Raw genomic sequence first — 25,659 nt, forward strand, 5'->3', positions numbered from 1 at the left:
TTACTGTGTTTTTTTTTTTTTTTTTGAGGTCTCGTAACGGTTGTTGTAGTAAAAGTAATTATCTTTTTCCCTTACTCAATCTAAATTCATCAAACTTGTCAAATAATTTTTAACACAACATCAACTAGTCAAAATCGGTTTTCCTATCAAACTGATACTATTGTTGGTAATGTCTAAACTGACCTCAACCATGAAGGAGTAAAAAACTACAGTTGGTCCGTCCATCGGTTTAAGTATTTGAAATATTTTAAAAATGTTATCGATTTGAATTTATAACCAACACTAAACACTTGTCGAACCTCTCCTTATCCCTAACCAATCATCTTCAGTTTGGTTGGTTTTGATTGATTAACTTGGTTGTTCGATCTATTATGCACACTTCTGCATGTAAGATAAGAAAGTGGCAAATTTGTCGTTTTCATCCTTTTCTTTTTGTTCATCTTTTGAAAAAGAGCCGAGTACTTATGGACAGGTTGGTACTTGGTTGGGGTTATGTCGAAGCTAAAGTCCAACATCATGTGCAGTTCAATAATTCGTGAGTAATGGTGATTCATTCTTATACTCTTTAAGGAATTTTAGTTATTTATTTGGTCAACTATCATTTACAACTAAATCTGATGTATTTTTTTTTAAACTTGAAACTATTTATAAACTACAACAAAACCATTAAATTTATTGTAGCTCATTTAAGGTTTTTTTCTATATATTGTAAATAGTTTAAAATTTTGACTATTTACGATAATTTCTCTTTAGTCAGTCAACATATTTCTAATAAATTCAATTTAGCCTACTACGAGATAAATGCATTTTAAAAATTTATTGTTAAAATAAGAATAATTAGATAATAAAAAGCCTTTAAAAAATCAACAATAACTAGGAAGTAAAACTAAATTTGAACATCTAAAAGTATAGTATTGACTCACATCTACGATACAAATCATGACTACCAAATTTTAGCGTTTATTTAAGTATTTAATTTTTAAGAAAATAATTGCAATGTCATTCAATATAGTAGCTCAAAAATTCAAAGGCCATTTCTTTCCCCTTTATTTGCTTCAATAATTGGATGGCACAACCCGTAAATATAGTTCAAGTCAACGAACACAAATGTAATTTACTTACGTGGCACAATAATATGTCATCATACTTACCATTTGCCCACATGATGAATTGCTTATAAAACCGCACTTAGTTTTATTCAGAAAATTGCCAACCAAACTCCTTTCCAAGTTTCTTGTAGTTCAGTCCTTGAACTCGCCAGAACCAATGGCCAAAATTGCAATTGGAAGCATCGGCGAGGCCTACCAGCCCGATTGCATCCGAGCCCTCATCGTCGAGTTCATTGTCACTTTCCTTTTCGTCTTTGCTGGTGTCGGATCAGCCATGGCTGCCAGTAAGTTTCTCTGCTGATCTAGTTTTTCTTTTTTCCTCTTTATTCTTGATACAGCTAGATTGTATATTGGGATTGACATATTTATTGCTTTTCTTTCTACGTGATTTAGATGCGTTATTGGCAAACGCACTTGTCGGTTTATTCGCCGTTGCAGTTGCTCATGCCTTTGTTGTGGCTGTGATGATCTCTACTGGCCACATTTCTGGTGGCCACCTCAACCCTGCTGTTACTCTTGGTCTACTTTTCGGTGGCCACATCACAGTCGTTCGATCCGCTCTATATTGGATTGTTCAGTTGCTAGCAGCTTCAGCTGCCAGCTTCTTGTTAACGTACCTCACCGGAGGCTTGGTGAGTATATTCTTTTCTCTATCAAACTATAGAAGCCATTATTCACAGAAAGCCCCACAATAGCTAGCAGTTTTTCAGGGTTGGATGCATGTGAGAAATCCTTAAATTTACATTAGCGTTACTAGAGAGCATACAGATTTTTCAATCTACATCTAAAGGGGTTAGTGTGAAGCAACCACATTTTATGGTTGAACGAACAATATAGTTTGGAGTAAAATGTTTCCCTTCAATGTATTTTTTTCTGTTTGCTTTTGCAGGTCACTCCAATTCATACGTTAGCAAGTGGGGTTGGGTATCTTCAGGGAGTGATATGGGAGATTATTCTGACATTCTCCTTGCTTTTCACTGTGTATGGTACAATTGTTGACCCAAAAAAGGGGGCTCTTGATGGGCTGGGTCCATTGCTGACTGGGTTTGTGGTGGGGGCCAACATCTTGGCTGGTGGAGCTTTTTCAGGAGCTTCAATGAACCCAGCAAGATCATTTGGGCCTGCTTTGGTGGCTGGAGACTGGACTGACCATTGGGTTTACTGGGTTGGGCCTCTTATTGGTGGTGGGCTTGCTGGATTCATCTATGAAAACTTCCTCATTCAAAGATCTCATGTCCCTCTACCTAGGGAGGAAGATGGCTATTAGATTTCATTTTTAAGTCTGTTAAGTTTAAGCTTCAGCTGATGCAGTTTGTGTTTATGAATTAGAACTTTTGGTTGGATGTAGTGGAAGAGTGGGGGTGGGTTGTTAAGTGTAATTTTGTTCTTAACTAATAAAAAGTTTGTTAATAGTTTATGAGCGAGGGGAAAGTCTTAGAGAGTTTGTTCCATTGGAATTCATTGTAAAATGCTTAAAAGCATGTTTACAATGATTTCCTAGTGTTTTCTTCTGCCTATGAAAATGCCAACCATTTTAAACATGCTAAAAAAGGAGCATGCTTACACAAACCATTCCACAATTTCTAAATGCTAAAGAGCATGTTTATAAACGTACAATGCACCAACCAAATCCACTTTGAACGATGCTCTGTTACAGCTCTGGCATACAGAAAGCCATGAAAGACTCAACTAGCATGGATTTGGTGTTGCAAAAACATAAATCATACAATAAACGGTACCTTCCCAGCCTGATTTTGTTGTAGAACTTGAATCCAATCAACCAGCTTTTGAGGAATCCATTGAGAGTTGGGGCTGCAAACTTCTCCTCAGAAAAGCAGACATTTTTGTAGTAGCAGCACGCCCCCGTTCCAGGCAGTGAATATAATCATCCACTATAAACATTAAACAACAACAAACTTAGATCGCAACTCTTATTTTTCCATCCAACATTCACATTTTTTCAGCTTCCATAAGCAATCAGAGGATAATAACTGTAATAAGAGGAGAATAACTGTACTAGTTTTGACCTTTGATGCTATAACAAGATCCCAATCCATTTTCAAACACAACACAACGTTACAAAGAAAAACATGGCATGATGAGAGTAGTGTGCCGTAACCATAGAGAATTAATACTCTATTATGTCCGTTTAAGGAATGTGCTACAGTGTCGAGAGTGAAAATATATCTAGAATCAAAGAAAATAGGAAAAGTAATTTGTCCAAATGTGTTGGTGACTCGAGCATATAGTATAGAGCACTTTAACCATAGTGATATGCTTAATCTTACTATAATAGCATGTGATTATTGACATGATATGATATAGAAATGAATATTCAGTTTAAGCTTGTTGAGTCACAGAAATTCTAAAATGAAAAATCTATTAAACTCAGAACAGACATGTAAGTTTTCAATTACGAAGAGAGGAAAATAGCTATGTTTTGTGCACAAAATACCTGACATTGCACCCTGAGTTACAGATGTGATCATTCCATGCTCCAGTGGTTCACCTACACCTTGTGTAGATCCTTCGGGAACTACTGAGACAGGCGTGTTTGGGAAGACCAAATGCACAGATGCCTTCATTTTCTGCAATTTCAAATTCATTTTTCTTCAAAACTCACTTGCTTAGTAATTAAATTCAACCATTTTCACTCTTCCCCAGTTTCTTTGATAAATTTAATAATCCAGAACTACTTACCTAAGCCCTGCTAAGACCAGTATACTATTTCTATGCTTTTCTATCATGCATAAAAGTGTAAACAGTAAAATTGGACAAGTACTGCCACAGACGGTATTATTTATTAAACAAAAGCGAATTACTGACCTCCTCCTCTATCTTGGTTGGATCCAAAATAACATATCCATTCTCAGACAAACAACAGGAAATCGCAACTGTATATGCAGAGCAGAGCAGTCAGTGCCAACCTTTCCTTTATCAGGTGAAGACATATATAATAAAACCATAAAACTTAATTACCAGCAAGATGCTTTAAAGGAATTCCAGCATCTACAAGGGCAGCACATGATGCATTAATAGCACAAGGAAGAAGCTATTCAAGAAATCTGTCAAAGAAGTTCTTGAAGATGTTTTAAGAAGGGTGCAAAGCATTCCAAATTTATAAGAAAAATGTGTGTAATATATTGGTAAGTAAGCTCTAGTCCATCCCTTTTCCTTGGCCGAACAGTACATTCCCATGGTTATATTAATATGAACCATTTCTTATATAGTATGGTAGGTTCAGCAACCCTGATGTAAGTGCGAGGATTTGGACAGAATAGAATCATAATGAAATGAATTACATGTGTCGTAAGTAACATACTTATGTTTTCTCCTAACATTATCTTCAGTAATCTACAAAAAAAAGGTATAAAATTACAAGGGATACAGCTCCATCATCATGAATAACCTGCAATTATGGGGGGAAACATCAATGTATTTGAGATAAGAAACTAGTCTGTAGCGTAAGTAATGAAAAGGCGTTAAATGTAATGTATTCCAAAGTTGTCAGTCCAAAACATTTTTTATGATAATATAATGTGGGAAGGAACAAATGTTGGACCAATTTCCATCAGCGTACAATTTTAAAATTAGGTCTTCTTAAAGGTTTAAGAACATTTCCACTTTCCATAAACATAGACTCAATAACAGAAGAGCATGCTGCGGCTAATTATTTCCTAATTTGTTTGAAGTTTCAGATGAAAGATAAAATGATCAACATGCCCTGGCGCTATGTAAATGCCCATGTCAGGAGTAGTATAGCAAAAATCATAAAACTTGGGTTGGAATATGTTGTTAAAATGATTAACATCCACAACATTTTGATCTGCCTATTGGATGTATGTTAAAAGGCGCTTTAAAAAATAACCATGGAACAAGCACTAGAGTTTTTAGAACAGGAACAAAAGAAGATGAGAACATGTAGCATATCACGAAATCAAATGCATTTGGCATCAAAAACGGGAAAAAGGTAAGACTCACCTGAACAATAATAGATGTGGTGGTATTGGGATTAGTAGTTAATATGCAAATACTCTGCAATGTCCGCTTTAATATCATCTCACACTCCCTTTCCAGTTTTCCTAACACATCATAAAATGTGAAATGAAAAACAAATAGGAAATGGATCAAGAACAATCAAAGAATATCGCCACCTCTTTTCAATACAACTGTAACACAAAATAGTAAACTGCATACAAAGAGAACTCGATTATCAATGCCATTAAGAAGTAAGCTCAGGGGATGGAAATTTTATCATATGAATCAGAGATGGAGAAAGAAAAGAAGCTTACCAATTTGCCCTGTCTTGGGTTTCCATATAACCTCAATTGAAGCCTTCTCAGGATTTTCATTCTTCTTCGTTCCCGCTTTAGGTCCATAGACTGCAGCAAGAACCTTCGTATCACCTACAAAGTCCAAGATAAACAAACTCACTCAGTGAAAATAACATAACTTCCCAAAATTAAACCAGCTCATAAACTAATAAAGCAAGAAGTAAGAAAAGTTGCTGGAAGATGGAGAGACCTTGGGACCAACTGGCGGAGCCATGAGCACGATTAAGAACGTTGCAAGAACAAGCAAGTGGTCTCAACTGGTTAGGAGTACGACCATCATCTCTGTCTATCTCCATGGCCTTTTTTCCGGTGGTCTCGAAAGATTATAAAGGAAAAGAAGAAGTTGAGATGAATTCAAACTCAGTCGGGTTTAAGTTTCTTGGCGATGGAGCGAGGAAGCCGCTGAAGTTATGTAAAGAGCGGGTGAAAGAGAGAAGAAACGAAATACTAGAGGGAGATAGAGAGACGGCGGAGAAGAGAAACTAGAGAGACGGAGAGATTTAGGGGGCGCTGCCGCCGAGTCTGTGGATAATCGGAGAAGGAGAAGAAGAGACAAGGGTAAAACTGTCTTCTCACTTCATTAATTAGGTCTAGTTGAAAAAGAAAAACGAACATTACGCTACATGAGTAATTTAAGTCTGGATTAAAAATTAAGAACAAAAATATCTTAAAAGCATTTTCAAAAATACCACAATATTAAAACTAAATTTCATCCAACTTTTCAAATTTTATTATATTTTATAAATAGATTCATTTTTTACTATTTTTAACTATTTTTCATATAAAAATTATAATCATCGTCCTTAATATTCCTCTAAATTTTAGAAAAACTTAAATTTAAATTTTTCTTCTCAACTGCTACACTATAAAAACATTAAATATCAACTTTTAAGTCGAAAAAAATAGTATTTAAGGATTAATTTATTCATAATTTATACGATACTTAAATTTACTAAAACACTTCCACAAATCATCTAACTTTTATTAGCGTAACGGGTGGTGACAACCACCACCCTCTAAGTAATAGGTGGTGACAACTGCCCCAACTAATTTTATGTTAAATTATCAGTTCACGTTGTTTTATCATAATATGTTATGGTAATTTTGTATCATTGAAAAAATTAGCATGTAACAAACAAATAATGTGAGAACACTTTTTATAAACAAAGAAAATGCTTAGATGAAAATATCACCTCAAACAAATCCTTTTCTTAATGTTAAAATTGTTTGATAGTCTTTCATTTCAAGGACTAAAGGGTGGAAGTGCTTAATAAACTAATGAAAAGCTTTAAAAGTTGAGAGTGTTTATAAAATTAATGAGATTTAAGGACCAACTCATGAAAGTCTTAAATAGGTTGGGATAGTTTGAGACAATTTTCTTCCTCCAAATCTTTAAAATTATAATGAAATATTTGGTTATAAAAAATGAAAGCCATTATAAAAAATTGAGATAAAATACTTATAAACTGATAATAACCAAAATTAAGCGATATTTAAACTAATTAAGAATCTAATAAGTTTATAATCAAAATCAAATCGGATATAGTTTTTTTCTTAATTAAATGCTTAGTGCAGAATCTTATGTTTGAATTATCTAGGAAAAAATGTTTTTTTAAAAATACATTTTCTTATAAACACTCTATTTAAAATGAATTTAAAATTTAAACATTTACATATTTGGCTATATTTTTTTTATAAATTTCAATATACATACTTCTGTTTAAAAATCTATTTTCTCAAAAAGTTGATTTTGAATGTTTTTCATTTTGAAAAGTTATCGAATAGTTCACTTTTTTAAATTGTTTTTTTTCAAATTTAAACATTTTAAAAAGCAATCCAAACATACCCTTAATAGCTCAACATAACTAATATCATCTTATTCTCTAGAGATTTGGTATAAAATCTATCATTTATTTGGAGAAAAATAATATTAGAGCTAAATCTAATTTTATCATTTTTTTTTATTGAAGATCAAACTTCTAAGGTAAAAGACCAAACAATTTACCATTAAACTGACCCTCCTTCAAAACTTTTAGTCAAAATTAATTCAATACGACATAATACAACATATAGTTTGGTTATAATATATAAGTTTACTTTCAAATATAAAAAAACGAATCAAAATGTTTATAAAATATAATAAAATATCACAGTCTATCGTAATAGATCACAACATATCAAAGTAAACTATTATTTGTATATACCATGATAGGAGATACAAATAGTACTATATGTTTGATTTATCATGGTCCATCATATTATACTATAATGTTTTGTCTATTTGCAAATACGTTTTTACAGAAATTTTCTCATTAAAATAATCTCTCAAATATATGTATATATAATATATAGTTTACGAAACTAAAGGAAGAAAATGAAAGTTAATAAATACGAGTAAGAGAACACAAGCGATGAACATAAAAAAGAGAGGACGCTGCCACGTGGCAGCCACCTGTAACGTGAAAGTTAGTGCTGGCAGTTTTCCGTTATATTTTCAGACAAGCTTCCTCGTATCCTGAGAGAAAAAAAAAAGTTAGTTGACGCCGTAACGAAAAGTAAATGCTAGGCGTTGCTTTATCACGAGGTCAGAACAGTCTTTTTACATCCTCTAATCAGACTCCCCAAGTCCGAAGAAAAAAAAGTGATTTGTGCTCATCGTCTGCTAAATTGCAGTTAAAAAACGAGAAAAACCATTTTTAATTAGCGAAATATTGATTGATGCTTTTCGTTTTCGGTTTCTTCTACCGTTATTTTTATTTTTATTTTCTATTATTATTGTTATCCTATTCACAAGCAATTCGAAGAATAGAGATTAGATTACCTTCTGTGTAGGAAGAAAGGAAGACGAGAGGAAGAAGAAGAAGATTGATTCTTCTGATAAATCCTCTAAATTAATAAACAGAAAAAGAAAAACCCATTATGGTTTCAGACCCCAAGTCCACTCTTTCGAAGCTCAAACCTGATGGCGGCTCCAGGTTAAAGCTTGAATCATCTGATCATAAGAAGAAGATTGACAGCTCCATCAAGAACTCAATTCCCTCTTCCAAGCACAAATCCGTCTCTCTTGTCACCAAATCTGAGGTACCCATTTGTAAATTTTGAGGTTTATTTTCGATTCAGATTTAGCTGCCGCGAATTGGGGTTTTCTTGTTTTTGTCTGAATTGTTTTGATGTTTTGAAAGCCATCTGAAATTGGTAAAGAGTAACGGATTATTGGGGTCATTATGAGGGTTCTTTCAGTTACTTCTGATGTTCCAAGTTCGTATTTGATTGGGGTTTTATTGAAATTTGGATTCTCCTGATTGGACTGTTGTTGTTCTTGGTGGCTTTGAATTGTTTGTGATTGTGACCGTGAAGTCCTTCCATGCTCTGATTGCTGATTTGTTAATTTGGGTTGAATTGTTTTTCTATTTGGAAGGTAAAATCAAAGACAATTTCGAGTTCTTCAAAGACGACAACAAAGACTACAACAACTACTACTGCTACTGCTAAAGTGAGAGAAAAGAAAATCTTTAATTTGCCTGGTCAGAAATATGATCCACCTGAAGAGGTTTGTGCTTTCCTCCTACTTGGTAGTTTGTGTAGTTTATATGATTGATGAACTCATCATTCTTGCTCTTTTGTATGTTGTGAACAGAGAGAGCCGCTTCGGATCTTCTACGAGTCCTTGTCGAAACAAATACCAGCAAGTGAAATGGCAGAGTTTTGGTGCGGTTTGTTTTCTGATATTCTTTTCAGCATTCACTGTCTATTTAATCCTTTGAGAATGTTTCGAGAAAAAAAATCCTTTGGGAACTTCATTATTAGGAATATGGAACTGAGGTTGCTTTGGACTTCATATGTTTTTTTTTTATCTTGTTTCGTACATGACCCCTTGACCGATGATAATCTGCGCGAGTTTCCCATAGGTAGACCAATTCCTGATGGTATTAGTGAAGCTGGATGATTTTTATCTTCCACTTAATCTACTACTTACTACTATAGGTTCTAAATTTGAATTATAGGTTACAAAATGCTACCGATGTCATATGCAGGAGACTGCCTTTTAGGGGCAGATAAGTTCTGTGAAGTGGTTCCTTTGTGTTTGGGTCATTCCAATTTTCATGTGACAGCTCAATATTTTGGTTACTCATACAAGATGAACCATTAGGTTCAGACTCAAACTTTTCATGTCTTATTCGAGCATTAATGCTAGGAATGATAGATTGAACAAGTGGCTAGTTTTTTATGTGAGAACAAATCCAACTCATGCAGATGTCTTCTACTAGGAACTATTGTTTCTTTGCTTAAGTGTCAGAATTGAATATAATAGCTTGCATCTGATTCTAATTTCTTTTACTGTCTGAATTTGTTCATTTTGTAACTTAAGTTTATGGATATCTTATAAAGTGTGCACATGAATTGTTTACGTATACAACTGAGTTGTAGAGAGCGTATTGAACTAATAGCACGGGTTTGTTTTTGAAGTTAAAGTTGTATATTTTTTGTTGCAATCATGTTGTCATATAAGCTCCTCAAGGGGTGGTCTTGGCAGTGAGGGGTTAAGGATGTTTGAGGAAGTTTCTCTACGAAGCTCTTGGATTCAAGCCCTCCAAGTGAAGAACTTATTTAATGAAAACCTTTGAGCACTCTATGAGCTAGCATTTGGGCGGGTGAAGTCCCTCCATGGAGTAATCGGGAAGGAACGAATTCCACAGGTATCACAATAATTAATGAATATATTGGGGATTGGCTGTAATGAACTCAAGGAACCATGATTAAGTGGAAGAGTATCTTTTTTCCACCAGCAGGAAGATTGCAGTTCGAAGGCAAATTATCTTGTTTTAGGACCGTTATGTTACATATCATGGAGTGAGTCATTTGTTTAATGAAAATTCTTTCACTGGCAGAGGGTCTGGTGTGATTTGTTAGCTTTTCGGAACGATGCACCAAAAATTGGAGTCTCCTGATGGATTACTGGTTGATATTAAGGAATAAGGAGCTTTAACATTAAAATCGAGGTTGTACTAAGGAGGGTTAAGAACAAGATTTTTCTTTTTGAATTTGAAATCACAGCTACCCACTCACTTGAAGAAGATTTCCGAATTTATAATATATAAGACAGGACATAAGACCTTCGGTAGCAAGAGGTAATTAGTTCTATAATAGTTAACATCAGAGCAAAGTTCTGTTGATTCATGAAATATAAACATGAAGGTCTGCATTAGTGGAATTCAATCAATGGCTTTACGTCTCTAAGACAGAATTAGGGCGGTCAAAATTCTAGTAAAATAAAATAAAAGGCAGTAACAATCGTTTTCCATTTCTATGGAGAAAACTACAATCATCAAGTTCTTTTGTAATATTCACAGGGCACCAAATAGATATTCAACCACTTCAAGTTGAAGCAAGTTTCCCGAATTCCAGAAGAATCTTGTAGGTTGATATAGCAAGACTTAACTAGATAGAGATCAAACATGGAGTTTTCTTGTGCCTGCTGTTATAATCTCCCAAAAAGTTAAAGCGATCACAATGTACACTAAATGTTAAAGGCTCGGCTGCAGATGGAGCATGGATGAAGCAGGAATACGGTTTAAGTTTTTGAGCACTTCTAGCCAATTCCTTTCTCTTTCTCTCTCTTGTCCCTGTCATTTCAAGAATTCGATATGCATATAAATTTTTGTTTTATAGTAAAAGTTGCTTAATTAGATACTCGATCAGAATTGTTTTATAAGTTTAATATAATGTTGGTAAATCATTGTAGGATACTTAAAGGATCAAGTCTTCAGATCTGTTAATATGAACTGCTGATGCACTTTTCCATAGATCGTGCCTTCCGGTGGTACTCAAACGTCCCCTGATGAAAAATATCCAATATTTCTTGTATTGTGAAAACTACCTTGACCTGAGGTCCTGATTGTGCTTTTGAAAGCATGCCATCATGTTTATTGATATATTCATTGTTAACATGAGATTGCTAGCCCCTTGTTATCTCAGCTCAAATATTCAAATCATCCCGTTGTCTTTTTCGCTCGATTTGTTCTGTTAAAATGAGATTGCTGGCCCCCCGTATTGTCTTAGGTTGAGGAATGCATCTCTTTTTTGACAATTTTTTTTATGGTTTGTGTAAAACCTTGCATTACTCTTTATTGAGAAGCCAGAAGGGATAACCTGTCTAAATTTCTAGGATGATGGAGCATGGCATGTTATCTCCCGAAAAGGCTAAAAAGGCATATGAGAAGAAACTGAGAAGACAAAAGGAACAGAGAACGGGGACTCCGATTAAATCAGCATCAGCAAAACCCCTGAGCAGACCAGAGAGTTCCCAGAGGCCACAACCGCCATCCAAGAATGGTGATATAAAAGCAAAGAAAAAGATCATGAACGATAGTGACGATGACGACGACTTCATTTTAAGCCCCAAAAGAAGAAAAATGTAGGAAAAAGCACGCCGACGACCTTTTTCTTTTCTTTTCTTTTCTTTATTAGCATACTTTACAGTGAATTACTTGATTAAATTTCTTTAGAGTTTAACTGAAAACTACAGAGATGATCATAACCCAACAGTATTTACCAGGACATTCTTTTATGCTCAACAACCTGTGTATGAACAATAATTTAAGGAGAGACAAGTTTATGGTTCAAATCCTTTTCATATAATGCTTAATTTCCCTCCGTTTCCATTCTGATAGATTCTACAGTATTTCCTCCAGTGGAGTATGACACCTTAATCAATAAGTGGGCCCATTTGATATTCAAGCTTAATCTGCTTCTCAGCCTTGAAAAACAAACAAAACAGCATGGCTTGTCCATATTTCTTCCTCACTTATCAAGTCATTATTCCATTTCCTTCACAACAATTCATCATGGGAAAAGAAAACCAACAGGATAGAGAGATTTATATTCCCATCTGCTTCATTTCAACAGTGGAAAAATGGAAAACCACACCTGTATTATCCGCCCATTGTTTTAAAACAGTTTCAAATGTCTCTCACAAACTGCAGAGGTGCATGTTAAAACCACTTTGAAGGACTCAATCCGTATTTATCCATTTTAAACGATTACATAGAGCGAGATGAGACGGATTTCAGTTTGCAGTAACCAACTACCACAGTCCTGACTGATGCAGACCTCGATTCAAAAGGCTTATCCAGCTGCAGGATCTTGAGTTTAACAACAAGTAGGAGTGAAGGGAATTCCAAGCTCTGACCTCTTAGTCAACTGCATGTTTGATAACCTGGTGGATAAGTTCTTTTTGGGAAAAAATACATAGAGATACATTATCAAACGCACCTATACAAATCTAAACATTTTATAAGAGTGGAGGGATTCAAAACTTTGACCTACATTATCAAATGCACTTATACAAATCTAAACATTTTATAAGAGTGGAGGGATTCAAAACTTTGACCTCTTAGCCGAAGACATATGTCTTACCCCATTGGTAAAAGATACATAGATGTGGATCCATTCTGTTTTTGTTACTTGTTTGAAAGATTTTTTCTGTGCAGAGATTGAATGATAATGAGAAAGTCAATTCAGGGAGATAGAAAAGAAATTATGGGAACTGTACGTTGTTTGAAGAAGGCTATAGGAATTCCTTTTTTTTTTTTTTTTTTGACCGAAAGAAGGGACCAATTTTCCGAGAGGTAACCATCACATACACATGTCTGACAACATGTTTCATGGAGTTTGTCACCTGTCTGTCTTTAATACACAAACAGCGACACGTTCTCGTAAGCTACTGCATTCAAAACAAAAACCCTTCATTGGAGTTTTACTTCCTCCATTCCCTTCCATTCATCATCAACTGCTTGGATTATGGAGGATCCATGGCCATTCTTCTTAGTTTTACAGAAAAAAACAGAACATTACAAAACAGAACCCACTTGGATTTTATTTAGCCATTTTATTTATTCAATTTTTAGTTGATTCAGCTGGAAAAAGCAAACAAAAAACTTGTTGAAAAGAGGCCATGCATGTGACGCGAGGGCGTATCTTCAGTTCAGTCCCATCTGCATCTTAAGATCTTGAGGGAAAAGAAAAAAAGAAAAACAAGTGGCTTCAAACTACTGGAATGCAAAGATGAAATATCTTGCATGTGTTATGTATTTCTTTGTGTGGAAAAAAAGAGAAGGAGAAACCTTTAATCTCTTTTAGGTTATTAAATGCACATCCAAGACTTGGAGAATTTAGGAATCTTGCAGTCTATGAGAGGGAGGTGTGTTGTACCTAACCATATAGGAATTGATTGTGGTTTGCCCCAGAAATTTGTTTGAGACGGTTCTAGATTTGTGTTGATGTTATACTGGGAATCTTAATAACTTGATTTAGATACTCCATCCCCACCCCCATTGATCTTGCTCAAATCTTCATATGAACACCATTTGAAGAGGATCGAAAGCTCTCGAATCCCCTTATTCAACTCAAGGTCTAACCCATTTCACAACTGTTGTAATCTGTTTTTTCTGTTATACTTGGACAGACTTCGAGTCTCGTTATCCAAGTCAACATTTACCCTGTTCCACAATCGGTATACTCTCTTTTTTAATGAAACAAGATATTAATATAATTTGAAAACTTTGATAGGACTCGAAATCCCGTTATCCAAATCAACATCCAACCCGTTTTCACATTCCCATATAGTGGGTGTTTGAACTTTCAATCTGATGGAAAACTTATGGTCCTTAAGATAGCACCACTACAAAAATCTTGTGTAGATTTTGAATCTAACTATCCAAGTCAACTTCCACCCCGTTCACAATTCACATGATTCTTTGGTGTTTTCCCCCTCAAACTTGATATTAGTACAAGTTGAAAACTTGGGTAGGACTAAATTCCAAATCAACATCCACTCTATTTCACATTTCCATGGTGTGGGGATTTGAACCTTTGGCTATGTTCCTTAAGAAAGCACCGTTGGCTATGTTCCTTAAGATAGCACCATTAAAAGATTTGATACGTTTCGGATCTCATTGTCTAAATCAACATCCATCCCACTCCTTTTGTTTCCCTCCCTCAAACTCGATATTAATACCATTTGAAAACTTGGGTAGGATTTGAAATCGCGTTATCCCAAATCAACATCCAATAGATATTATAAACGTTTTCTCGCTTATTGTGTATATCTCCAAGAAACTCAAACTCCGAAGGGAAGGAACTGTTTTATTTGCATAAATCTCTAAGAAACTCAAACTCCGACCTCGAATTCAGAACAGCAAGTCAATATGATTTAGCAGACTGAGACAGGAGAAATGTTAAAAAAGTTCTTCAAGCTGAAAACATAAAGGAAAAAAAAGGCACATGTGGGGAGTTTGTTTTCTTTCTCAAGAAAATGAATGACGGGAGCTTTCTGAAAGCAAAACGACGAAAGAAAAAAACACAAAAGAGATAAGGAAATGAGTTGCATAAAATCCTTAAATAACCAATGAATAAACAATCAATTTGGTCTAAAAACTCAAGAATTTGGTCTCATTCTCACATGGGATTGTGGGAAATATGTCATCTTTTTTTGCCCAAATTCATCAACAGAGAGCTTGAGTTGTTGCTGTTTGGGCAACTGAAGTGAGCTTGTGATTGTGGAATTTTGATGGAATCTAATGGGGAAAAAAAAAGTTCAATATTATTCTTCCAAGAAATTCTGTGTGTGGTTGCTGATGCTCATTACAGTCGATGTACTTGTTATTCCAAAAGTAGTAACCTTTTTTTTCTTAGTGGCAGCTTTTGGATATCTCTATCTCTATGTTGGGACTGATGAGAGGAGAATATTTATCGATTAAATTGCAAGTTCAATCTTTGAACTTCTACAGCCACGTTTAGTACGTTTTGTTTCTAAGCTTTAAAAAATGTCAAATAAGTTCATTAAACTACAAAACTACTTCAAATGTATAATTATATTCCATCTAAAGATTCAATGTTTAACCTTGTGAATGTTTCAAAACTATCACTGAGTTAGAAGTCCGTTTTGAAACTTTAAACATATGTAGCAGTAATTTGGATCGATATAACAGCATTAGGATCTCAATTTCCATTCCAAGTCACTGCCAACTTTAATTTAAACACGTTTATGAAAAGTCAAAGAGTAATATTATAACTTTTGGAATAATCATAATATTCACAAGACACTTCTAAGATCGAGAGATTTATTAGACACAAGATCAAAGTGAGTTCAAGATATTCTAAACACAACTCTACACAAATCCAACTACAAGACTCGTAATTTTTTAATAACGAGTAATGTTCCATTTTTTCTATTATTTGAATTAATAGGAAAAAAAAACTTTATTATCTTATGTAACTCTGACATTGTAATTTTATTTTATCTTACCTCTGCCATGTACTACTGTTTTTTTAGTACTGAGTGACTCTTTTTTTCTCCTTGGTTTTCGTTTTTACTTTTTCAAAAATTTATCACATGAATTTACATTCTATATTCTCCCTTCCCCTTGACATCTAATAGTTCCAAATTTCAATAATATGATATAGAAACACTGAAAATAAAATGGACCCTACAATATGACCCAATTAATAATGAGTTGCAATATATATATATATGTGTGTGTGTGTATGTATGGGTTAAAATCATTATGAATTTTTTTTACGATTCTTTTTTCAATAGTCTATAGATTGTAATCCTATAAAAACATTTTCAAAATTAGTAAAATATTTATAAAACATAAAAAAATTCAATAAACCCTTTAAGATTTATTTGAATTTTTTGTTATATTTCGTAAATAGTCTCAATTTTTTTTGTGTTATTCGTAACAATTCGCACTGTACATAAAAATATATCAACATATCGATAAATATTTTAAATTTTATATGTGTCAACGTTCAATGATATATTTTAAACCGTTGAAAATAAAATGGGCTCTACAAAACGACCATAACATTAAGCTAAAGAAAAGGTATTTTTTATTTTTGTGGGTTAGAATGATAAGAGCAATACAAAGTCGACCCAAGATGTCACACTATTACAACCACATAAAAAAAACACGTACAAACATACGTAGAGGAATGATTTCAACATGATCGATCACAAAATTCTCGTATATAATTTGGTTTTGTTTTTAAAAAATCATCTTATTATTTCATTTGATTTTGATTAAATACTAATAAAAGTACATGAAGAAGAAATTAATTTAAATATATATATAAAAAAGTTATTTAGAAGAATTTGATTTTGTTAAATTTGTACTTATAAACAGCTCACCTTATTTAATACATTTCTAACTTCTCTTGCAAGTACAATTTTTTTTATTTCCAACAAACAACATTAAACTTCACATTCATCCCGATGAGATATAAATTAATGCATTTACTGTTCCTATTCAATTCTTACGTAATAAGTTGATTAATTATAGGTTCAAATTTTCAATTTTAATTTCTCTATGATGTGAATGATAATTAATTAATTTTATAAAGTTATATTATTTAAATTAAGTGTAAGAGAGAGGGGAGGAGGGTAGGGGTCCCTATGGTTTGATTTTTGGCATGAGAGAGAATATGAACAACGTTCTTAAGTTCGTAGGGTTCGTTCATTTTCTCAAATTTCAAAATAGGGTCGGGAATGGGGACGGAGAAGAAAAGAATTTATTTGTTCTATTATTGAAGAAATGAAAAATAATCAAATATAATGTAAAATTCTCAAAAGAGAGAAGAGATGGTGAGGAGGACTAACAACAACGTTACGACGAAAACGAAGAGGACGATGACATCTCTCTACTTCCTCTCTAGCACTACACCCTACCACATTGCCCATCTTGAGTACTCAAAACACCACAAAAAATAAAGTATGAATAAAAATTAGAAAGATTGATATGCATATAAAATCAATGGGGACCCAAAGTGAGTTATGAATAATGTTTGGTAAGGCTGAAAAACTTTGGTCTTGAATCCAACTACTACCATATACCCCATTATTTAGATCTTCAAAACACATGTCAATGTCTATATCTCAATGCCTCCCTTTGTATATATTGATTTTTGCTTAGACTTTATTCTAATGATTTCTTCGTTTTTATTTATATAGTCGATGACAAGTCTCCTCTACATTTAGTAGTAATACATGTCGGTCTATGTCTCTATTAGCTCTAAATTTGTGTATTCTTTTCATCTAAATCAAATCCTTTCTTTTAGCCAAAATTAGAGTATGCAATATTTAGCTATATATACACATGCTTAAAGACACACGGTCTATAGATATATACTTTTACCTTTATTTACAAACTCATCATAATCGACCTATCGACATTAATTAGTTATATCCATAATTAAAATGGTCCAATGTGAGTTGTCATAAATCCTCCAGCTTTTCTGGAGACAAAAGATATAGAATAAATTCTCAAATCCATGGTAAAAACTAAATATTCTATCATATCACATGAAATAAGTCATTTTTCCACCCAGAAAATCATCTTTTCCAACATGTAATAGACAGCCAGAAGTTAATACGAACTTCCTTATTGTCCATATGACATTGGGAGTTACTGTTTCCCGATGCTTACTTGACCAACGTTGGGATCTCATTTGAACTCCTGACGGTTCTTTGACGACTTAGGGGAGTTTCTTTCACGTCATTTGTCATCCAAAATGGTATAGCATTTCCCAACACCGTCATTAGGAGTTCTATAATTTTTTTAAAAAGATATTTTAGTTATTATTTTTTTTTCTTGTTTTTTAACCTAGAATTTAGATCCAAAATCCAAAACGACCAAATTTCTTCCACACATTCAAATAGAGAACAAAGTTGTTGACAATATTCTTACAACATAGATAAAAGCATAATCAACAAGCATCAAAACCTCCACAAAAAGCATATATCGAAACCTCAAGCAATATGACCGTAACTAATTCGACTAGTTAGGCCTATGCTTTCATTCGAATTAAAAGATCAAATATCTAAATTCCAAATTTTAAGATTCATGTATTGATATATATATATATATATATATATATATATATATATATATATATATATATATATATATATATATATATTTATTTATTTATTACATGTGAGACAGGGATGTGACAAACGAAACCTATCTGTAATACTAGTAGAAATGCATCAATACCAAACTCAAAAGATGTAATGTGCATGACTGCATGGTAACAAAATAACATATATAAAACTATGCTTTAAACTAAATTCTTTTATATTATATATATATATTGTCTAATATTACATAATTTTAGTTAACAATATGAGAATGGATCTTAAAAATTGTAATCTAGGTATATCATGATACGTTGCAAAACATTATTTTTAATTGATAAAAAATGACGAGTATTTTCAAATATAGCATAATAAATCAAAATAAAGCAAAATTTCATATTATGTATATCAATGATAAACTTATATCTATGCACCGATAGAAACAATATCTATCATTATTGATAGAATATGAAATTTTGTAAATATTTTCAAAAATTTTATTATTTACAATCATTTTTCTATGAATTAAATATCTTTTACATTTGCTTGAGCTATGTATTTTTCTTTTTAAAAAAAGAAAGTCATAGACTTGTCAATTCTTAATTGTCCACATTATGATCTATATAAGATTACAATCTAGACTTTTTATATATAAGGAAGTAAAAATGTAACTTATTTTAGCAATATATAGAAATTGATAAGCAAATAACTAATAATGTAGAAAAGTTGAGTACTTTTCTTTTAGGTATATGTTCCTTCCTCAATTGAGGAGACCAAACTGAAGAAGGCCAAGTTAGTTCACTTGTCTTTTATCAATAAGCCTAATACATAACTCTAGATAATAAAAATTTAAATATATATACATACATACATACATATATATATATATATATATATATATATATATATATATAGAAAAATGGAAAAGAAAATAATAATATGATAAAATATTATTAAAGAAGGGAAAAAATTCATTAAAAAAATTATGAAAAGTAGTTTGGTAGGTATCATGAATATGAGGACAATTATGTATGTTGAACAAAAATAATGAAATAATTGGTCAATGCTACTTTGCAAAGCTATAGTATCCCTACCACATCAATTTGAAAGCCTTAATTTTACTTCTATTATCCTTCTAATAATATTCATATTTTCTTTAATAAAAAAAATTAAATCCAACGTATACTCAAGAAAGTGAACGAGAGTGTTTATATTAAAGATAGAATTCTAAATTTTGATCGACATGTCGAAAAGTAATTAGATTAATAAGAAATTTAAAGATATTTTTATAGAAAAGGTGAATCCTTGTTTTTGAATCAATATATATATTTTTTTCTATACATTTGTTTCATCTTGATTATCTATTGATGTTTTTATCAATATTTATGTTGTATCTTATAGAAAGTTGAAACTTCGTCGTTTCAATCAACGATCGAAAACTTTGATTAAAGTTGTATTCCCAAATATAGGCACATAAATGCCTTAAAAGAAAGAAGAAAAAGATGAAGGGAGGAGGAGGAGGAGAGAGAGGGGGAGATGTCTCTTTTAGAGAGTAGCAATGGAAGGGGAGAGAGAGGAGATGACAACCAAAAAAAGGTGAAGAAAAATAGGAGAAATGAACAGTTGAAATAGGTAAAAATAAATAAATAAATAAATATGGAGACCATTTGATTTTTGTCTTTTTGGTTTTTTTTGTTTTTGTTTTTTAACTTATAAAAATTATTTTTATTTATCGGTTCCTATGCTTTGTTGTTGTCTATATTTTTTATATTGTTTGAAAAATCCAAATCAAAATTTGGAAAACTAACAAATATAATATAACTCAATTTTTGTTTTTATATTTCAAAAGTTTTGAAAGAAATATTAAGAATAGAAAATATACACAAATTTTTTTTTTTCAAAAATAGAACTATAAATAATGAATTCAAAGAAGCCTCAAAATGTTGTAAAGCATTTCATGTTCATATCCCGGCATTATGGAAAGTAAACATTCATATTTTCAAAGAAAAAAAAACACCCATCTTTCTAAAACCTACCCGATTGTCGAACTGCACTTTGCCACGTGAAAAACTATTCTTTTTCTTTTTGTTTTATTTCAATTAATTCTTTTTAATATACTATTAGAGCGAATGGAAAAAAAATGAGTACATCCAAAATCCTACCTTTACCTCATTTTGATTTCACAATTAATCGGATAAGTTATTACGAGAGATCTACGGTATTTAAATTAAGATGTCATTTTAATCCTTTGTTTTTAGTTATATGTCCAATTTTAATTGTTGTATTCTAGAAAAATGACTCAAATTTAATCTCTACACTTATTAATTAGTGTTAAAGTTACGTACCCAAAAACCGATTAAACTTAGATGATCAAAATGATATTTTAATTTATTTTTCTATATTTTATTTTAAAATGTTTGGGGACCCCATTTTGGAATACAAACAGAAACTTTTAATAATTTTATTTATTTTAGAAATTTATAATGAAAAGAAAAAGAACACCCAATCTCTCACAAATTTTCTCTCTATAAGTGTGAATTGTAAAGCAACAAAACCAAACAAAAACCCCAAAATCCAAAATCCCCTGTTTTCTCTCCTCTAAAATCACCAATAATGAGTAGTAGTAAAGAACAGAGCCCTTCTCCGGAAACAGAGTCCTCTTCTTCATCTTCTTCCGATTCAAACAAAAAACCCAAAAGAATTAATTCCAATTCCAGTTCCAATTCAAAACACGCAGTTTACAGAGGAGTTCGAATGAGAAATTGGGGGAAATGGGTATCAGAAATTCGAGAACCAAGAAAGAAATCCCGCATTTGGTTAGGGACTTTCCCCAGCCCTGAAATGGCTGCTCGAGCTCATGATGTTGCTGCCCTAAGCATCAAAGGAAATTCCGCCATTCTTAATTTCCCTGATCTTGTTCATCTTCTTCCTCGTCCTGTTTCTCTTGCTCCTCGTGATGTTCAAGCTGCTGCTGCTAAAGCTGCTCATATGCATAATCTTTCATCTAATGCTAATACTAACAACCATAATACTAATTCTAATTCCTCCTCTGCCTTTTCCGATGAACTTAGTGAGATTGTTGAGTTGCCGGCTCTGGGAACGAGTTACGACGGCGGAGTTGGTGTTGGTGGGGAGTTTGTGTTTGTTGAGTCGGAATTGGAATCAGCGGCTTGGCTTTACCAGCCACCGTGGGTGCAGAGCTTGCAGGAGGATTATGATGATATAGATGGAGATGGAGATTGTGGTAAGTTGGGAATGGGATTTGTTTCCAATGGATTTAAAGGGTTTCTGTTTGATTATTGAAAAAAAAATATTTTGTATTTATTTTTCTTCCTGTTCTGTTCTGTTCATCAACTTCTTCTTCTTCTTCTTCTTCTTCTTCATCATCATCATCATCATCATCACCATCATCATCAGTTGTTAAGAACTTAGGTTAATTTTTCTCAAAATGTTGTTTTTGTTTTTTGTTTTTGCTTTTGAGTCCTTTTGGTTTTTTCTTTTAAAGGGCTTGAAAAACTCTGTTTTTCTCTTTTTGGCCTTATTTTTCTCTCTTCAATGCATACAACTGTACAGTGTTGACTGTTGAAATGATATGAAATCAATTTCCTCTTTTTCTTTCTTTTTTTTTTCCCTTGTATATTAATATATTTATAATTGAACTCGAGTTTATTCCTAGTCTAATTATGTTCGTTTTCATATATACTAAACGAATTGAAATTTTGAAATTGCTACTTAAACTTTATTGATGGATTGAGATAGGTTTTTCGTTTGTAAATTGTTTAATTTTAGCTTCGATACTAAATTAGTATTCTTAATTAATATTTTATTAAAATACGATTCTTTTCGTATATACTATGGGAGTATCTTTAACAAATTTATACTCTAGAGATTCATTAACATTAAATTAGTAGTATGGTCTACGTTTACTATTTTTTTAGGTACAAATTAATATTTGATGAACTAAAATTTAACCACTTTCAAAGTACACGAATCAAAATGGAATTTTAACAAATTTTGAAGTACAACAAGTAGAATATGAAAATTTGAACATCCGCTTAAATAGAGATAGTAAAGGACAATTATTATCAAAGAAACTTTCTTGCTTATAAAAGTTAAAAGAAACGACATAAATTTGCAAATGCAAACACTCACGCGCCTTTATATGAGTTGGTCGTCCTTTTCTAAACACGATTAACTATTTTATACAAATTACGTTGATAATAAATAGTACGACATTCATATTTTATCTAATTTTTTATACAACATTAATTAATTTTATATTTAAAATCACTCTAAAGCATGGTTTTCTTGTTAAACCCTAATTTTATGGTTTGAAGTTAATATGTGATGGTGAATGATACATAAATAAAATGAAATGAGATTTATGGTAAGAGATTCTAATTTCCTCATATGGCTAAAATGGTACTTGAGGATACTTAAAATCCTTTTATTCACCTTTGTTTGCATTCAATAAATGAAAAGAGAGTGACTCAACCCAAATACCCCAATTTCTAATAACTCACCACCTCTAGTTTTCTCCCTAATTTTGGATTTTTCTACTTTTTTTTATATATATAAAAAAACATGCGTAAAACAATCGAGATTTTCAAACATTTTCTTCGATGTATCGATGTTTTTATTAATATTTTTATATTTCTATGATTTTTATATAGATACGACGGATGAATAATTAATATTTTTATTATATTATACGAAAGCCCACAAAGTACACAAAATAATAGATATGTTTATTTATTTAAAAAAGAGAAATTATTTATTTGCTAAATAAATTTTTAAACATAATTTAACTACAACGGGAGAGTTACATTTTGGTCGTTAATCCATTCATATGCTAATTGAGATAAATGAATCGTATTTATTTTATATATTTATTTAGAAAAGAAAAAACAATTCATATTTTCATTATTGTTATTATTATTATGTGATAGTTGGAGGACAGAAAAGATAGGACACGTGGCTTGTCTTAGAGACATACATTATAATTTATAATTTATAATTAAAATCGAAAAGAGAAAAGAAAGAAATACAATTTATTTTTCTAGAAGGGTTAAGTAATTGATGATGATTAGTTCCACTAATAAACTAGTTTTGATTTTCAATCATTTAATTAATGTTAACAAAGTTAATTTCATGACTTTTTAATCATGTTCTTTTGTAGTGGATCTCATTATTGTTCAATTTCTAGTTTAATAACTTAAATGCTATAAAAATAAATAAAGCTTAACTAAATAAAAGTATTAAGTGTTGAATATACTTCCATATTAATTCCTTTTCCCTTGATTTGATTGGAATCAAAATCTAATGCAATATATTTCGAATTATTTTCTTAACTTAAAAATTAAATTTAGTTAGATTTAAATTTCAATTGTTAAATTTAATTTAAAATCATACTTCAAATTCAATAGAATTCATTTTATATTTAAAAATTGTGAGATTAAATCAAGATTTTAATTAATTATCCATGTCGATGAAAAAAATTTAATTATCGATTAAGACGTCGATACTAATGTATCTTTGAAAAGTTATAAGTATAAAGTCTAAAAAAACATTTAAAACAATCAACGAGTATTTTTACTCATTTAAGTTGAGATTTATTATAGTTATTATTGAAGATGCATTAGTATTATAGTTTCGTTATATCCAATCATTTGATGATAAAGAAAAATGATATGTCTTCTCCATAATCGATATTAAACTCATAGACATTAAAATATACAAATACTAACATGAACATATGCTTAGAATTGAATTAGGTGGATTGACTTTTTGAAAGATAAAATATTTTTCAATAAGAATAAATTACTAAATTAGTATTTGGATGTTTGAAACCAATTGCCAAAATAATTTGTGACATTTGTTTGAGAAATAATTGTGCTTGTTTTCATTAGTTTTATACATTAAGATAGTGTAATTATAAACTACGTCATTTTTTTATTCTCCTTTTCCAAAACGAGAAATAATTTCTATATTCTTTTAACATAAAGATCTTGAGGTTATAAAATTATTCAATAAGATCGTTCATTGTTAATTATCATTATGCAATATGGATCAGATAATTTGTGTATCTTAGTAATTACTTGGTACGATTTTAGAATATTTTTATTATTTATCTCTGATGCGGTAATAACCTTGAATAATTTATCTTTATTTGAAACATCATTATTCAAATTCAAACATATAAGATTTTATATAATTAATTATCAAAATATTTGTTAAGAAAAGATCTTGAAAATAGCCATGTGACACAATACCTAATTTTGATTTAAGGCTATTAATATTAAGCCAAGTTGAGGCTAAGTGAGAGAGGAAAAGAAATATATAATTCTCAATATTTTTAACGTATACCATTTTTAAATATGTATTTGTCCAAAGCATCTAATTAATACAATCTTTGGTCTCACAAAAGGCTAAAATATTAATTATATTTCATCTAAATTAATGGGTCATATTGGTTGACATTTTACTATATATATATTACATGCATTATAATTAAAATATATAATATGCTTTCCCTTAAAAGAAATAAATGGTTAGGGTGAGCTGCAAAATCTCATGATTTGAAAGCCTAATACATTTTAAAACTATATGGCTAACAAATAATTGAATAATACAAGTGTAATATTTTTTTCTTCTTCTTTTGGAAATGGAATTAATTTGATGAGTCATACTTATAATATAGTAATAATTATTTTAGTCTCACTTTTTTTATAAAAAAAGTCTACGTTAGGTGAGAAATGTTAAAACATCATAGGTCTAATTTCTATCTTTACGATAAGTTTGAGGGTTTAATTTTTATAATTATATAACTTTGAAGATTCAATTTTTGCCATTGAAAGTTTGAGAATGTAAGTGAAACTACAAAGATGGTTTTGTAATTTATCCATTTTTTTTTTGTTTGCTTCTTGTCTCGCTATTGAACAAGACATATTTTAACCTTCGTTATCTTTGTAATGATTCCGAAACTATTATAATAACTTAGAAGTAGGGGTATATTTTGTATCGACTCAAACAACAAATATATATTTTAGTTGTGTCAATTAGCTCAAACGTAAGTGACCGACGAACGAGAGTTTGATTGACCACGAAGTCTTCAAATTGAACTAATGTATATATCGACTATTATTCTCCCAACAAATTAAATTAAAGTGAAATTTTTTATCTATACTATAAACATTTTTTTGTTGTGTTACTTAAAAATTCAAACTAATAATAGCATTTGTAGAAATTCTATATTTTTTTAAATTGAATTTTAAGACCTTTAGTTAGGGTCTTTTAAGAA

The 25,659-nt window shown here is 31.4% G+C and overlaps 4 protein-coding genes across 17 annotated transcripts; 3 read left to right on the plus strand and 1 right to left on the minus strand.

The window, feature by feature from the left end:
• Positions 1 to 1,023: 1,023 nt before the first annotated feature.
• Positions 1,024 to 6,046, minus strand: LOC103488187 (exosome complex exonuclease RRP46 homolog). The gene is made up of 9 exons (XM_008446798.3): positions 5,634 to 6,046; positions 5,402 to 5,515; positions 5,091 to 5,191; positions 4,498 to 4,518; positions 4,089 to 4,161; positions 3,936 to 4,003; positions 3,565 to 3,697; positions 2,849 to 3,001; positions 1,024 to 1,767 (listed from the first exon to the last, which is right to left on the minus strand). Exons 1-8 carry the CDS (start codon positions 5,737 to 5,739, stop codon positions 2,886 to 2,888), a joined length of 732 nt encoding a protein of 243 aa, XP_008445020.1. The 5' UTR covers positions 5,740 to 6,046; the 3' UTR covers positions 1,024 to 1,767; positions 2,849 to 2,885.
• On the plus strand, positions 1,215 to 2,533 carry LOC103488186 (aquaporin TIP4-1). Its single transcript, XM_008446797.3, has 3 exons — positions 1,215 to 1,393; positions 1,503 to 1,741; positions 1,999 to 2,533. The coding sequence occupies exons 1-3, from the start codon at positions 1,267 to 1,269 to the stop codon at positions 2,374 to 2,376; spliced, it is 744 nt and encodes a 247-aa protein (XP_008445019.1). The 5' UTR covers positions 1,215 to 1,266; the 3' UTR covers positions 2,377 to 2,533.
• A 2,054-nt stretch (positions 6,047 to 8,100) lies between the features above and the next one.
• On the plus strand, positions 8,101 to 12,082 carry LOC103488185 (uncharacterized). Of its 14 annotated transcripts, none has more exons than XR_001762474.2 (6): positions 8,121 to 8,524; positions 8,862 to 8,993; positions 9,081 to 9,151; positions 9,954 to 10,140; positions 10,795 to 11,013; positions 11,187 to 11,458. XR_001762474.2 is itself a non-coding variant. In XM_017044565.2 (5 exons), exons 1-4 carry the CDS (start codon positions 8,363 to 8,365, stop codon positions 11,218 to 11,220), a joined length of 399 nt encoding a protein of 132 aa, XP_016900054.1. In that variant the 5' UTR covers positions 8,125 to 8,362; the 3' UTR covers positions 11,221 to 11,264; positions 11,610 to 11,663. The 14 variants fall into 14 exon arrangements, 6 of the variants coding, with proteins under 6 accessions (XP_008445018.1, XP_050938213.1, XP_016900054.1 ...); XR_007819500.1 differs by having other exon boundaries at positions 8,122 to 8,524; positions 9,954 to 10,572; XR_007819501.1 differs by having other exon boundaries at positions 8,122 to 8,524; positions 9,978 to 11,013.
• Positions 12,083 to 20,919: 8,837 nt separating this feature from the next.
• LOC103488184 (ethylene-responsive transcription factor TINY-like) lies at positions 20,920 to 21,683 on the plus strand. The gene has a single exon (NM_001319312.1). It carries the CDS (start codon positions 20,973 to 20,975, stop codon positions 21,660 to 21,662), a length of 690 nt encoding a protein of 229 aa, NP_001306241.1. The 5' UTR covers positions 20,920 to 20,972; the 3' UTR covers positions 21,663 to 21,683.
• The last annotated feature ends 3,976 nt before the right edge of the window (positions 21,684 to 25,659 follow it).

The sequence above is a fragment of the Cucumis melo genome, chromosome 3 (assembly GCF_025177605.1).
Source record: "Cucumis melo cultivar AY chromosome 3, USDA_Cmelo_AY_1.0, whole genome shotgun sequence".
Taxonomy (NCBI): Eukaryota; Viridiplantae; Streptophyta; class Magnoliopsida; order Cucurbitales; family Cucurbitaceae; genus Cucumis; species Cucumis melo.

Excerpts from the sequence above, each read along its gene's own strand:
- LOC103488185 (XM_008446796.3), top strand. The coding sequence starts at position 8,363 with ATGGTTTCAGACCCCAAGTCCACTCTTTCGAAGCTCAAACCTGATGGC. Across the intron at positions 8,994-9,080 it reads AATATGATCCACCTGAAGAG|AGAGAGCCGCTTCGGATCTT; the intron begins GTTTGTGCTTTC and ends TGTTGTGAACAG. Across the intron at positions 9,152-11,609 it reads AGTGAAATGGCAGAGTTTTG|GATGATGGAGCATGGCATGT; the intron begins GTGCGGTTTGTT and ends CTAAATTTCTAG.
- LOC103488186 (XM_008446797.3), top strand. The coding sequence starts at position 1,267 with ATGGCCAAAATTGCAATTGGAAGCATCGGCGAGGCCTACCAGCCCGAT. Across the intron at positions 1,394-1,502 it reads CGGATCAGCCATGGCTGCCA|ATGCGTTATTGGCAAACGCA; the intron begins GTAAGTTTCTCT and ends TACGTGATTTAG. Across the intron at positions 1,742-1,998 it reads CGTACCTCACCGGAGGCTTG|GTCACTCCAATTCATACGTT; the intron begins GTGAGTATATTC and ends TTGCTTTTGCAG.
- LOC103488187 (XM_008446798.3), bottom strand. The coding sequence starts at position 5,739 with ATGGAGATAGACAGAGATGATGGTCGTACTCCTAACCAGTTGAGACCA. Across the intron at positions 5,192-5,401 it reads ACCCAAGACAGGGCAAATTG|GAAAACTGGAAAGGGAGTGT; the intron begins GTAAGCTTCTTT and ends ATGATGTGTTAG. Across the intron at positions 4,519-5,090 it reads CCACATCTATTATTGTTCAG|GTTATTCATGATGATGGAGC; the intron begins GTGAGTCTTACC and ends CCATAATTGCAG.
- LOC103488184 (NM_001319312.1), top strand. The coding sequence starts at position 20,973 with ATGAGTAGTAGTAAAGAACAGAGCCCTTCTCCGGAAACAGAGTCCTCT.